General features: G+C 35.2%; 1 protein-coding gene across 1 annotated transcript in view; it reads left to right on the top strand.

Annotated features, from left to right (window-relative positions):
* The window catches only part of CSN5 (COP9 signalosome subunit 5), a 32,745-nt gene extending 25,579 nt beyond the window's left edge, over positions 1 to 7,166 (top strand). The window contains exons 5-6 of the mRNA XM_089097094.1: positions 952 to 1,149; positions 6,852 to 7,166. Coding sequence (XP_088953220.1) covers positions 952 to 1,149; positions 6,852 to 7,118 — 465 coding nt within the window. The 3' untranslated portion in view covers positions 7,119 to 7,166. The remainder of the gene's footprint in view (positions 1 to 951; positions 1,150 to 6,851) is intronic.
* The last annotated feature ends 8,487 nt before the right edge of the window (positions 7,167 to 15,653 follow it).

A 15,653-nucleotide genomic window follows, 5' to 3' on the forward strand; every position in this document is an offset into this window, starting at 1 on the left:
AATATGAGATGTATACATACAGTAAAATCTTGTAACAATAATACAAGATAAATATTGTAATGTAATGTAATTATTTTAAAGATTATTATTTTTGTAGCTATAATAATCTTATTGGCTGTAGAAATACATTAAATCATCTAAGTAATGGAAGGGTAAAACAATCTTATTTTGCTAAAGAAAAGGGGTTAAAGATAAGAGAGGGACTGGCAACATCATTGGTGTTGCCAGTACATAGGACAGAATAATAATATTGAATAATAATATGAGATACATACACACAGTAAAATCTTGTAACAATAATACAAGATAAATATTGTAATGTAATGTAATTATTTTAAAGATTATTATTTTTGTAGCTATAATAATCTTATTGGCTGTAGAAATACATTAAATCATCTAAGTAATGAAAGGGTAAAACAATCTTATTTTGCTAAAGAAAGGGGGTTAAAGATAATAGAGGGACTGGCAACATCATTGGTGTTGCCAGTACATAGGACAGAATAATAATATTGAATAATAATATGAGATATATACATACTGTAAAATCTTGTAACAATAATACAAGATAAATATTGTAATGTAACTAAAATGAGGTAATAATATAAAATGTATAAATAATGGAATAATATAAATAAAAATAAATAATGTGAATACAATTGGATGTAATATAAATACAAATGCAAGAGTCAAATAATATTAATAATAGAATAAAATAGAATGCAATAACAATATTAAATATATAGCAACTGTAAAATATAGCTACTAAGATAATGAAAAGCATGATTGCATAATTACCAGGCTTTTTAATGAAACTATGTGTACTTTTTCCGTACCACAAAATTGACGTATTTTTAAAATTATTGGAAAAAGGTTTTGATGCCTAGAATGTTATTTTTTTTTTAATTTTTATTAATGTATTGTGATAGTATTTTAATAGCTTGCTATTCTAAGGGCTACCGACCACCAAATGAGGAGCCTTCTGAGTATCAGAACATCCCGTTGAATAAAATTGAAGATTTTGGGGTTCATGCTAAGCAATACTATTCATTGGATGTGACTTATTTCAAATCAGCTCTGGATCGCCGTCTCCTTGACTCACTATGGAATAAATATTGGGTGAACACCTTGAGCTCATCTAGTCTTCTAACCGTAAGTTTTTTTGTTTTGTTTTTTTCGTCTCTGGAATAACGACTCAATGTTTGATGTTATTTACGGTCTTTCTCGTGGATCTGAGACTCAGTGTATAATAAATATTCGGTGAACACCTTGAGTTCATCTAATCTTCTAACCGTAAGTTTTTTGTTTTATTTTTTTCTCGTCTGTGGAATAACGACTCAATGTTTGATATTATTTACGGTTTTTCTCATGGATCTGAGACTCAATGTGTAATAAATATTGGTTGAGCTCCTTGAGGTCATCTAGCCTTCTAACAGTGAGTTTATTTACGCTCTTTCCCATGGATCTGAGAGAAAAAAAATATAATTTTCAATTTATCAGCGATTTTACTTAGAATTTATTTGAAAATTTTGCTCAAACGTAAGATTGGCTGGATTAATTCAAAAAGAGGTATGTCGCATGACTTAGATTGGGCAGGGAAGCACAAAAATTTGAAAATCCGTTGAATTTTCGGTATTTTTAAGAACGGTTTAGTTTTTCCAAGAAGGTTTTATACGTTTCAAAATATAGCCAATAAATTTGAATATTGTAAATTCTAGTTTCTAACTATTTTTGCCACTCACAAAACAGGATGAAACGCATTTTAGAAAATAAAATTTCAACGATTAAAATAAAATTTCTATAAAACGTTCCGTGTCAAAGAGGATGAATTATAAGTCTCGGTTTGACAAAATGTCACATATTTTGAATTACTAATTTTCGCTGATTGTTAGGTTGTAAACAGATTGAGTTCACCTGGCTCTCTAAAAGTAAGTCTTCTCTCTCTAGAATAGTAGCTAAATATTAGGTATTGCTTAAGGTCTTTTTCAGGGACAATCTGAAAATATCGATTAGCCTGCCATGGAACTGTCAACTTCTTTAATGATTTGACTTTTCGATTTTTATTTTAAAACTTTTTGGAATATAGTTTCGGGAAGGGAAAATCAAAAGGATGCATGTTACAGGCATCAATTTTACTGGAGAACATAAAAATTGAATAATGATTTTGGGTTTTTGATTTTCTTTTTTTTTTATCAATATCCAGCTAGGTGTTTTTATGCTATTCATGACAAAGTTGTTTTTTTTTCGATTTTGATCTTCTCAATTTTGTCTCAAGCACCAATTGAGTTTTTATGAAGACGCAAAAAAAAGTTATCACTAGGCTCTAGAGTATAGTCAGCCGGAGTGTGACTTCCGGCATGACCCGCTAAAATAGTGCCATTCCCCACCGGTGGGGCCTGTGCCCAACGTTGGGAATCACAACCGCAGACTATACAAATAAAAATTTATCACTGAAAAATATAATTTCTTATTATTTGCGATAACAATTTTCTACTATTTTACTAATACCTTATCTTTTTGATTCCCGAAAAAGAAGGAGATCCGCTTTATTTCTAAATTAAATAAAAAAAAAGTTTTTTTTAACTTAACGTAAGAAACGACGTTAAAACTTAAAACGAACAGAAATTTTTCCGTATATGAAAGGGGCTGTCCCCTCCTCAACGCCTCGCTCTTTACGCTATTTTTTGTATTGTTTAAAAAAAAATAGAGTTTTGAGAACGTCAAACTTTAACGTGAAGAGCGAGGTGTTGAGGAGGGGACAGCCCCTTTCATATACGGAACAATTTCTGTTCGTTTTAAGTTTTAACGTCGTTCCTTACTTTCAGTTAAAAAAAAACTTGTTTTTTTATTTAATTTTTGAACGTTTTTGAATTAATACAGGTTTTGATATTGGCTAACCGTACATGAATAATTAAAACAAAATTTGCACATTAATTTTACTTTTATTTGGTTAAATGGCTTTCTCGAAACTTGTTTGATTTTATTTACGTTTTTATTAGCAATAAATATACGTATCTTACGAATTAACTTACTAACGAAATTCTATATTCATATATTCTTAATACGTATATTAGGGGGTTCGCTCCCTAGTCAATACCTTGCTCTTTAAGCTAAATTTCGAATTTTGTTCCAGTTCTTTAAAAATGACCCTTAATCACAAAGGCCGTAAATTAGAATAAATAGCTCTTATGAAAGTACTAAAACATCTTTGGCTTAAAGAGCGAGGCATTGACTAGGGGGTGAACCCAATCATATACGTAATATTTTCTGTTCGTTTTAAGTTGTGATGTTGCTCCTTACTTTCAGTTAAAAAACTTTTTTTTTTAATTTAATTTCTGGACTTTTTTCTAAAGGATGCTGGGAAATCTGGCGCCCCCTTCATAGCAATGTCGCTTCCCCCATGACACTTCCTTCATGGAAAGATCCTCCCAAATAACCCCCGGCCCCCCCCCACCCCACTACCAGAAAAAATCCCCCCTGAAAATGTCTTTATACTTCCCAATAACCAATACCATATGTTAACTTTGGGTAAAGTTCATAACTTTCAGCCCTCCCCCCGGGGACTTCGGGGAATTAAGTCATCCTAAAATGCATAGTTATCATAATTTCGATCATGCTGAACAAAATGGCAATCTCAAAATTTTGATCGGGTGACTTTGGGAAAGAAATGTGCGTTGGAGGGGGCCTAGTTGCTCTCCATTTTTTGGTTACTTAAAAAGGTCACTAGAACTTTTAATTTCCGTTCCAATGAGCCCACCCACGATATTGTAGGACCACTGGGTGGATACGATCACCCTGAAAAAAAAAAAAAAAAATAAATAAACACGCATCCGTGATCTTTCTTCTGGCAAAAAATTCAAAATTCAAAATTTTTGTAGATAGGAGCTTGAAACCTCTACAGTAGGGTTGTCTGATACGCTGAATATGATGGTGGGATTTTCATTAAGGTTCTATAACTTTTAGGGGGTGTTTCCCCCTTTTTTCGAAAATCAGCCAAATTTTCTCAGTCGCGTAACTTTTGATGGGTAGGACTAAACTTGATGACACATATATATTTGAAATCAGCAATAAATTTTAATTCTTTTGATGTATCTATTTGTACAAAATCCGGTTTTCTAGAGTTTGGGTTACCATTGAGCCGGGTCGCTCCCTACTTACAGTTGGTTAACCACGAACTGTTTGATAGAAAAGCCATGTTTTACTTTGAAAGCATAAATCATTACTAAATAAAATAAAATTTATCTGCTATGTACTCAACTGAACGATTATCTTGTTCAATTCCACAACCTATAGTGAAAGAAAGGTTAAGATAGTTATACCACATTTCACGAATGGAGGATGATTGCTTGCCGGAAATTGGGCTTTTTGATAATCAAGCTGAGTCAAACAAACTGTAGGACTGTAGGTCTCAAATGGGGCAGAAAGAGGTCATAAGAAAATATTTAAAGGGGGTGGGAAGTTCACGGGAAGAGTGAAACTTTGATTTGAATCAGGAGGAGCTTGCGCTGTTTTGCCCAAGGTGGCGTAGTATTACACTATTTGCATTAGCGGCATCTGAACGACCTTAGTTACCCCTTTTGATGGATTAACCTACCCCTCAAAAGGTAAAAGCTGTATTTCCAAAAACTTTGTCTTTTAGTCTTGAAATTCACTGAGTATATTCACCTATTTAGATAGATTTTGACAGGAGTTGAATTCCGCTTGGCAGCCAGATTTCACGTCGCCCGATGAACAGTGCCTTTATTCTGGCGAATATTCGGTTGACCTCTGGTCATGTTTCTCTCGCCGGGAAAAAATTGTTAAAACAGATAAAAGCATCATGTTTATATTCTGGTTAAAGGGTACTATTGCGTTTGGATGGCGAGTCTGGTTTATATCCAAAGCAGTCATTTTTCTCGGAGATTTTCGTTTTGAATTAGCCACACTCGTCACAGTTCGCATTGTGATATCGCTTGGTGGTGTGTTTCCGTGCTAAAACTTACTGTCTCCTGTCAGGATTTAACATTAGAGAAGAAAAGACAGTTTCAACAACTTATTCTTTGTTCACCTCTGAAAGTATGACAATGTGGATATGCCCTTTCGTTTTGAGCACCATGATATTTTATTCTTAGTCATTACTGTTTTAGTTCAAACTGTTTGACTAAAATAGACCCTTTAATGAAATATTTAAAAGAGTACTACTAATACTTAAAAAAATATATATTTAATATTTAAAAGATTATCTTTAATCTTTTATTTAATGATTAATTTTATTTCTTTCTTTATTTTCTTTATTTTTTTTCTTTCTTTATTTTTTTTTATCTTCTTTATCTTTCTTATTTTTTTTATTTCTTTTATAATATTTAAAAGATTATCTATTTCTAAAGATCTCAATTTTAAAAAAATAATATTTGAAGGAGTAATATCTAATAGCACGCTTATTACACAAGTGCTCATGCTCAGTGCTCGCTTACTTGCTCATGCTCATAAGCTTTCTTGATATGCATGCAATGTTCGTTCTTTATGGCGATTATCGATTCGACTTGTACCAAGTTTTGCGTTTTGACAATATTTGCAAAATATGTCAAACTGTATTTAATGTCAACTTCAACGATAAGTTGTAAATTCAAGCTACAGAAAAGCTTATATGAAAGCTAAATTGTCCAAAAATGAAGATTGGGAATTATTAGAAAGAGTTAGAAAATATCCGGTACCGTAGCACTAGACTGGAAATTAGCGCTAGGATAGATTTGTAATTTTACATTTTGTAATCATACACTCACAGTATTTGATGAAGATTTTCTAGGACTGGAAAGCAGAAAATAGACTAGCCTAGTATATTAGCGAGGGCTACCTAATGATAAATGACGGAACTAAGGGAATACTAGATTTGCCGCCACCCTCAAAAGCTGCTACAAAAAATTGGTGTGAACTCGAAAGCATTCTCTCGTGAAAAATCGCAGTTTTTTACTTTCAAAAATTGAAGATAATAACGACAAAAGGTAGCAGCGGTGTGTGAACCCAGAGTTATGCGGCCACATTATAGTCACTGTGATCGTATGGTTATAGAATGTATGATTATACATATGTAGGTAAGACAAAAAAAAACATAAAGTCTCGAACGAGGACACTTAACAGCCAGTGAAAAAATTGAAAAATTATGCAAATATTTCGGTCAAGAACTCCGCTTGACCGTCCTCAGTGCAGAAGAAAACTTATAAAAATATAAAAAATTAATCTTAAAATAAAAACACAAAACTAAAATTGGACGACCCTTTCTCAGTAACGGTGAAAGGGTTACTGAATAAAAAACACAAATCTAAATGGCATTTTGTAGCTTTTGTAGCTAAGACACTAACATAGAGTAGTGTTTCCATCTTTTAACTAATGCCTATAGCCAAACTTATGGATAAAATTTATTTACACATTAATATGGCTAAAATTCATGGGGATGATTTTACGCTTGACTGCATATATGTTTCTTCTTATTGTTTTTTGTCATTTTACGTTGTTTTTTGTTTGTTCGATGCAGTGACCGTTCGTAATTTTTCAAACTTTCTAGTGTAAACTTTATGATTGGCAAATCAGAGTTGTCACAGTTTTTAAAATCTCTGGAAGCTAGAGATCCGTTTTACTTATCTCTATGATCAATCTGGTGACTGTATAAAGGCATAATTTTACCAGATAATACCCAGGAACACTTAAGTGTTGATTTAGGTTTTTCATGCCGATTTCTTGCCATTTCAATTTCCCGCTTCTGTAGCACAAATGCGACGTTAAAATCAAGAGAAAAAAACATATCATTTAATAATGTTGGTATCTATTTAAACAGATTTTATGGCAAGGCTCGGGTATAATTCTTTATTTCTTTACAGAATGCCGACTACACTACTGGTCAGATAAACGATTTATCCGAAAAACTAGAACAGGCAGACTCATCTATTGGGAAAACTTCAGTTTTATTTCTGCCTTCAGAAAGTGACAAAAAAGTGGAAGATAAGTTGGCCAAAGCTAAACGAGACTGCTCCAAAGCCACAATTGAGGTCATTCATGGTTTAATGTCACAAGTGATAAAAAATCAACTTTTCAATCAAGTAACTGTACCCTCTACGCCAGCAGTTGGGCAGAAACTGACTCACTGATATTTTAATTTAAGTTTATTATATTGTCGAATTAAAACATTTTATTTGAGAAAAGTGGTCTCAATATCTGTTATATAGTTTACGGCATTCACGACTTGATCTCAAACGAGAAAAATCAGTTATTCCTTAGTTACACGCCCCCTTCCTTCTGCTCCAGTGGGCATAGAGAGTCTGCATTATTGGTATTTTAAACGGGGCGTGAATGTTTATTATAGCAAAAATAAATTTGCCATAAATCTTATGGCTTGAACGGGCAGCTACAAACAACAAACAATCCTCGCAATAATCAAACAGTTCGTGGTAACGAACTGTAAGTAAGAAGCGACCCGGCTCAATAGTAACCGAAACTCTAAAAAACGGAATTTTGATACCAATAGATACATCCAAAGCAATTGTATTTTTATGCTGATTTCAAATATATAAGTTTTATCAAGTTTAGTCCTATCCATCAAAAGTTACGAGCCTGAGAAAATTTGCCTTATTTTCGACAAAAGGAACACCCCTAAAAGTCATAGAATCTTAACGAAATAACACCATTAGATTCAGCGTATCAGAAAACCCTGCTGTAGAAGTTTCCAACTCCTGTCTCCAAAAATGTGGAATTTTGTATTTTTTGCCAGAAGAAAGATCACGGATGCGTGATTATTTATTTTTTTTTTCCAGGGGTGATCGTATCAACCCAGTGGTTCTAGAATTTTGCGAGAGGGCTCTTTCAAACGGAAATTAAAAGTTCTAGTGTCCTTTTAAGTGACCAAAAAAGTTTGAGGGCAAGTAGGCCCTCTCCGACGCCCGTTTTTTCCCAAAATCACCGGATCAAAATTTTGAGATAACCATTTTGTTTAGTATAGTCGAAAAATCTAATATCTATGTCTTTGAGGACGACTTAACCCCCCACAAACCCCGGGGGAAGGGCTGCAAGTTATGAACTTTGCCCATTGTTTACATATAGTATTGGTTATTGGGAAGTATACAGCCGTTTCCAGGGGGTATATTTTCGTGTGGGGGGTCGGCGGGGGATTACGTGGGAGGATCTTTCCAGGGAGGAATTTTTATGGGGAAAGAGAATATCCATGAAAGGGGCGCTGAATTTCCCAGAATCATTTTTAAAAAATCAGAAATTAAATAAAAAAAACAAGTTTTTTTAGTTAAAAGTAAGGAGCTACATTAAAACTTAAAATGAATAGAAATTATTACGTATATGAAGGGGTTCGCCCATTCGGCAATACCTTGCTCTTTACACTAAAGTATTTTTAGTAATTTCAAAAGAGCTATTTATTCTAATTAAACGGCCATTGTGATTCAGGGGTCATTTTCAAAGAATTAAAAAAAAAATCGAACCTTAGCGTAAAGACCAAAGTATTGACGAGGGGGCGACACCCCTCATATACGTAATAATTTCTGTTCGTTTTAATTTTTAATGTAGCTTCTTACTTTCAGTTGAAAAAAATATTTTTTATTTAATATATTCCAGTAGCGGTTTAAGGCTTCAGAATCTGGGGGGGGGGGGGGTGCAAGGCATACCAAAGTATACCTTTTTTATAAAACAAAAGGAATTTTATGTCAAGTGTCCGAAAAACTGGGGAGATGGCAGCTGCCAGCCTCCCTGTCAAGGCCTAGAACCGGCACTTATATATTCCTTAAGATAGTAAAATTACAGATTTTACAAAATCATTACTTGAAAGCTTGTCGTATACAAAAGAAAATTACCTAATAACCTATAAGCCATTGGCCCGAATACAGTGTCCTTTAGCTACCCACGAAGAGTCAGCCTATCAATAATTTGAGAAATAACATAAGGAAAGGACTGTCGTATATCAGGATGAGTGGTGAATCGAAAAGGAGACCTTGCAGACGTCGTGACTAGTTTTCTAATTAATAAGAAATTTTTTTATGTCAAGTCACAAAAGACACTTTTTTTATTACAATTACCCTGCAAAGACCCCTTATACCTTATGTGGAGGAGGTCTTGACCACTTACCCTTTTGACATTCTAAACAACTCTGAGTAAGGTTTTCCATTCTTGCTACTTCTCAGATAAAAGAAAATATATGTATTAAATTAAAATTATTGAAAATTTGTCAAAGAGGTATGTAAAAGGAGCGCCGTTTTGTGGATACCAAATGCAATGCATCCTTTTCATTACGCTGATTCTTCCAATTTATTTTTCAATTCCAGCACTAAATTATTTTCTTTTTCTCGATATTAGTTTTAATGAAAATTTTAAACTTTACCCATATTTCAATTTGGTTGAAATATTTCAATTTGGTGAACGCCTAGAACCGTCCAGAATTATTGGAAGAATAATTGGATCTTACAACTAAGTTTAACTAAGTTAAAAACAGATTAACCTAGGTTATGGCTCAAGCTAATTATGAAGAGCATGCAAAACTGTATTGTGAAGGGATTGAGATTCAATTAAAACCGAAAGTGATTACTATCAGAATCTTGGTATTATGGTTCTCGGCGTTTATTCTCCGTTTCTTGGCCCTTTAGCCAGGAAGTGAAAGGACTGTCGTATACCAGGATGAGTGATGAATCGAAAAGGAGACCTTGTAGACCTCGTGACTAGTTTTCTAATTAATAAGGAATTCTTTATGTCAAGTCACAAAAGACACTTTTTTGATTACAATTCCTCTGCAGAGACCCCTTATACCTTCTGTGGAGGAGGTACATTTATAATAGGAGTTAAAATTTAAGCGAGAAAAACTGGTTTAATTTAAACAAAGCAGTGAGAAAGAACAAACAACACATTAATTAATAAAAACAAAAATTCTAAATATTTCAGCGCCACATCCGGGAGCCTTTATCAACAAAAAAAGAAAAAGGAAAAAAAAAATAGTTAAATCATCTATGTAAAATGACGGAAAAACAAGATAACAAGAGAAAAAAACAAGGCAAAACAAATAAATCCAACACCCATCTTAATAAGCTTCCACAATGCTGTAACACAGAAACGACACCGAAAATGTCTAGTAGAGCAGATATTACTCCTCTGTAGATTCAGATTGGCAAATGGGATCTATCAAAAATACAGTGCCATATTAATTTAAAAGAATTACAAAAAAGTAAGAAAAAACCCAGGTCACCACCCCTGATTAAATTTACAGGTTAAAAACATTTTACCAGGTCAACGAAATTTCTGCATTATAAATTACGGGGATTTAGCATGAATTCCAACAAAGCTAGGATTAACTTCAGCCAGTCAGAATCTGTTCTCAATTTATAAGAAGTTTTAGCAGTATCTTTTGATTGACATGCTGAGAATATTAATCCAGGTGTCCCTCTCTCGTTCCCCACATAGGTGGGATCGGGCCTGGTCTCTCAAATCACACCAGTAAACACTGGCTCTTAATTTTCATAAATTTTGGTTAGATCCAAAAGCCCATCCTAGCAGAAGTCGTGATGACATAAATTTAGTGCCTTTCCCCACACAGAGGTCAGATCGAATGCGAACCCGCAAAAAGGAAATAATAGGGTACTTAATTTCCCTTAAGGTTTGGTTGGATTCAACAGTCCTTATGGTGGATGTCTGGAGGAAAAAATAGGTTTCCTATGTCACTAATTAATACTGATCCCCAATATGCATAATTAGGAAGCTAGCTTATACCTCCCACCATGTTTAGTTGGGATCAGACAACCCATTTCTGGCAGGTTTTTCACCCTCTTGGTGATTTATCACTATTTCTAAGTAAGTTTTTTCTTGCCAGGTGATTCTGTTTTGCCAGTGATTTTCTTAATAAAAATTATTGACTGAGTTCTGTTTGTGAATTTTCTGGAGCCATGAATAACGCGGAAATCCGAACTGAGAATCATATAAATACCTGATGTGGAGTAAAGATTGTCCTTGTATTCTAGTCTTAAGGAGCTAGTCTGTACACAAACAATCATATATTGCCCTAGGAGGCACTACACGCTTCAGTTCAGTCAATGCCTCCTATGTTTGTTTTTTTAGATTCTTACTGACGTACCTGCACAACGAAATTTTTTAGCCAGGTTACAAGTGATGAGAGGAGACAGGGTACTAAATAATAGCCCGGTTTTTTAGCAAATCAATGTCCTAAGGTCTGTAATTTCTTTACAGAAAACAATTTCGATGAAAACCTGGGGATTTTCATCTTGCTTCTTAGGCCGTTTTTTGCAATATCATTCTACATTCTACTCTGATCAGTGATCTTTAATGAGTTTGCCATCATGGTTCTCTATTCAATGCTCTATTTGGCAGTGAGCTGCAACATCTTAACACTTCGACGAAGCAAAAACGGTAATCTGAGCAGAAAGTACCAAGATCTTAACTTAAGATCTTATCGCTTTGATTAGTCAAAAGCGGATCTATCATTCATTTCTCAATGACCCTTATTCATGTGAGCCGTTGGCTCTAAACGATCTTGATTCTGACTATAGAGCTAGCACATCATCAACATAAAGCTTACTGTAATTTGCTGCCTTCAAATGTCTTCAAATGATTCCTATCTTTGTTTGTCCTAAAGCCGGGTAATCATATTTACCCATAAGGACCTCAGGTTCATCAGGCAACACGTGTTCTGTTGGTCTATATGTAGAACACCTTCCTGTCTCATTATGAAAAACTTCTTAAACATTTTCTAAGAGCTAATATTATCGAAAGTCATATATTTTCTACATGGGCAGAGGGAAGGGGGCAGGGGATGGCAGTTGCCCCCCCTTGAACTTTAAGTTTACGCTAGATATTAACGAGAACTTTTCGTATGTTGGAATTTTTCTGTTGGATGTTACCTGGTAGATGGTTGAAAAAGCTGGAAATAAGTAGAAGTTTCCAAATATCGTTTCCAATATCAATATTTACGTTTTGATATTCAATATTGATTTTGGTCCTATATAAAGATAGGAGACTGGCCCACGGTCGGCAGGTTTTGACTTTTTTAATCTTCCAGGAATTGATTCAAGTGATAAGAAGTTGTTGAGTTAGGCAAAGGTAACTCATTCAATACCATCCTTGAAAACGACAATTAGAAATACACCACCACTTTTCCACCTGGATGCCTCTCTATTCAAGTGGTCAAGAAGGCCGAATCTGGGCCACCCCATTACTGGTTTGGCCGTCTCTGGCTTACGTTTGGCCACCTGACAAAAGAAACAGAAAAGTGGCTAGGGGAACATAACACTTGCTGTTCGGCTGTAAAATTAAGAAAAATATGGTCAGTATAAAAACTACAAAATGAATTGTTTAAGACACTAGTGAACAGGATTCCATTTTGCTCTTCAGCTCAACCTGAATGTAATCACCTGCCTTGACTTTCTCGGTGTCAAATTGGAAGTTGCTGGTAGGGGGCTCGTCTTCAACATCCGTACTGGAGTCTGAAGAGTTGTTGTATACAGGATTATCTACGTCAGAATCGTCACTCCAACTGCAGCTTTTGTTACGAGAAACATGCCTTTTGCTTTTTAGCCTTTTCACTTCTCTGACTTACTTCCTTTCCAGGACTAGGCCTTTTCTGGCAGATTCAGCTTTTATCCTAGAAGTAATGCGTTCTTTGACAGGGGTGTCAGTGAGCACTTGTGAATTTTTCATATTTTTTTCCTGTTAATTTTTCGTGTTGAGCCTTTTGGAAAGGGGTTTGCATGAGCGATCCCTTTTAACGAATCATCTGCTGACCTTTGCTTCTCATTTAGAGACAGAACCTGTTCTGCGTCCTATTCGGGGTCTGTGTTCAAGAAGGAGTCTAAATGTCACACAGGACTTGCGCTGAGCATAGAAAATTTGCTGGTAAGGGCTTCACTAGATGTGGTAGGCATTCTGTCTGAGACATATGATGAGAGGAACTCATAATTCTTAAAGACATCTCTGTTGGTGGGGTAGACCCACTTGCTCTGAATCCACTGCTTATATTCTCAGGAGTGAAAGCCTTCGGATACGCTTTCCCCAACAGCACAGCAATGTTATACACTGAGAAAGTTTTACATTTACGGGCAGTCATAAAACTTGTGGCTTCCTGGTTGTAGTAGGCCTTAAGGCGCCCCATGACTATCCTTTCTAGAGGCTGTAGTTTGTGAGTAGTTCGGGGAGGGACAGTTAAAAGAACAACACCATTTTTTTTAGCTAGATTAAGCAATTCAATAGCGTATCGGCTGATCTGGTCGTCTATTTTCAGAAGTACAGGGGACTGTTTAGAGGGTTTGAATTGACTGATAAAATGCTGCAAGTAAAGCAAAGAATTAGAGCATTCATCCAACCAGAGGTATTTTCTGTGCTGATCATGATGGTTCCTGGTAAAGCTCCCTTGAGTAAAATTTATGGACACTGTTCTCCTGGGGAAATAAGCAGAGGAGGGACTGTTTTCCCATTGCATTAACACCAGCACAAATGATAGTCAATTGACCTCTTTGTGCTGACGTGACCTTCCCTACTTACTTCTGGCCTCGTTGTGCAATGATATTACCGGGCTTGTGGATGTTTTCAGATTCGATTCGTCAACATTCCAAATGTCTTGTGGTCTGAACATGTGTTTGTCTAGATCTTGCAACTGGTTGTTAAAGAAAGCTCCTAGACTGTAACGGTTGAAAGCAGTTGCCCGTCATAAGCTTGTACCTTCTAGCGTTCTTACTGATAGAGTTTTAAGGCGATAACTACCTTTGCATTTCCTGCTATCCGTTACTTGTATACTCTTAATAAAGGGATAAGTATATGTAAATTTATGTGTTTCTAGGGGAGTACAGTCGAAATGCATATCAGCTATCGTTTTCAAGTAAGTTTTTAGTCTTTTTTCTTGTTCCTCTGTAAATATTTATCATATGCTGCAACAGGGTGCAAAGAAACTCAGGTCTATACTTTATAGAGGGATATTCAGCTTCTCAACTTTTCTCATGTAGTCTTGCAGCGGTCCTTTAGGGACACCCATGGCACTTCCAGAGAATCCAACTGACGTTTGTCGACTAAGACAGAAAAAAAACTGCTGTTTTCTTTTCTTCTGGATCCCAACCGCCTTTCTTTCTTTTCTCTTTTGTTTTACTTAAAAAAAAAATTCTTGAATGAAATTTAACAGGAAAAAATAGAATTTCAGTTCACCTATTGGTCTGACAAGATTAAACAACGCTAGAATTAATCAAGTTTTGGGTTTTTAGCTTGCCCTCAGGCTTAAAATATACTGTTTACACGGCTTTTACAAGCATAGCCCACTTTCGAACATCTTGGTACGGCATGCCAAACCTACCCCGGGTATTGTGGTCGAACGAGGGAGTTCGCCATCCTAAGGGATGAAAAAATACTAACATCAAACCGGTGTAGATATGACGTCTCGGAAGCTGCCAGAAGACAGGCAAATAATAAGAGAATACAACGTGAGTCTACGGCTTTTCTAGTACTCATAATTAGGTGTAGGCCTTTAGACAAAAATTGAGCAATATTCCAGATTTAATCACCATAAAACGTGATTCAATCTGGTATTTTTGTTAGAAGTATTAATCCAGGCCAGACATTTAAAAACAAACATTGCCATCTGTCAGAGCTTTTATAATCCATTAGAAGTCCCTTTAGGGACTTTATATTGAGAATACTTGCTTTGGCTAATCGTGGGCTCGTCTCCCCTGTACCAATATTGATATTTAATTTTACTCAACTATAAACTTTTGTATTGAATTCTTAGAACAAGAAGCTATTATCTAACCGTAAAGTGATTTGTGTCAAATCACTTTTATGGTGTTTATGTTTTCTGGAAATGGGAAGTAGGATAGTCGGTTTATTGTATTATATTATTGCAGGAAAAGTAGAAGATGGAAAATGTTGAAGGCCGAGTTTTAGCGAAGCATAATATCACAAATTTCTAAAGATCTATGCTCAAAAAACGTCAGGAAGTATTCATAAGCCGATTGTCTATCACACAATCGGCTGCTCCCCTCTAGACAAGATGCTGCCTACGCCCATTAAACTTTCTACCACTTTCAAGAAGACAGCTGACAGAATATGATTTGGTGTTTTTTCCGCTATGTTAGGGAATTTTTTTCAAGATGTTAGTGATTTTAGTTTTGGCCTGTGGGAATCCTATTTTTTAGGTGTGAAGCCATGGTCCATTACCATTGGGGAAAATTCCCATTGCATAATTTATGATAATATCTAGGATTTGTTGTCATAAGTGACAGTAATAAAAATCTGCATCAATGCTGCTTAGTAATCCAAAGGTCATAGATGGTCAACTTCTACTGTATTTGAGACCTTTTTTCTTGTTGCACGTCTACGAAGCATTTTGATAAGTGCAAGATTATTTTAAAGATAAGAACTTAAAGCCTTAAATGTCTATCAAAAAACGGTTTTTCTTTTGTTTTTTTCTGTTTCTAACAGTTTGCTATTTTGTATGCCCTTCTATTTTGCTGAATCCTTTATGCGCTGAGAACGGTTTAAGGGAGATCCTGGCTGAAATGTCAGCAACTTTCGATTTTTCGTCACTAGCTAAATCTTTTCCTTGATTTTTGTTCCTTTTTTTGTATTTTCAAACCAACCCCCTTCACCAAGCTAGCTGGTATGAGTCATTTAGCATCGAAATGCAGTTTAAGAGCATCTTAAGC

The sequence above is a fragment of the Artemia sp. Qi Xiang Cuo genome, chromosome 11 (genome assembly GCF_049724085.1).
Source record: "Artemia sp. Qi Xiang Cuo chromosome 11, ASM4972408v1, whole genome shotgun sequence".
Taxonomy (NCBI): domain Eukaryota; kingdom Metazoa; phylum Arthropoda; class Branchiopoda; order Anostraca; family Artemiidae; genus Artemia; species Artemia sp. Qi Xiang Cuo.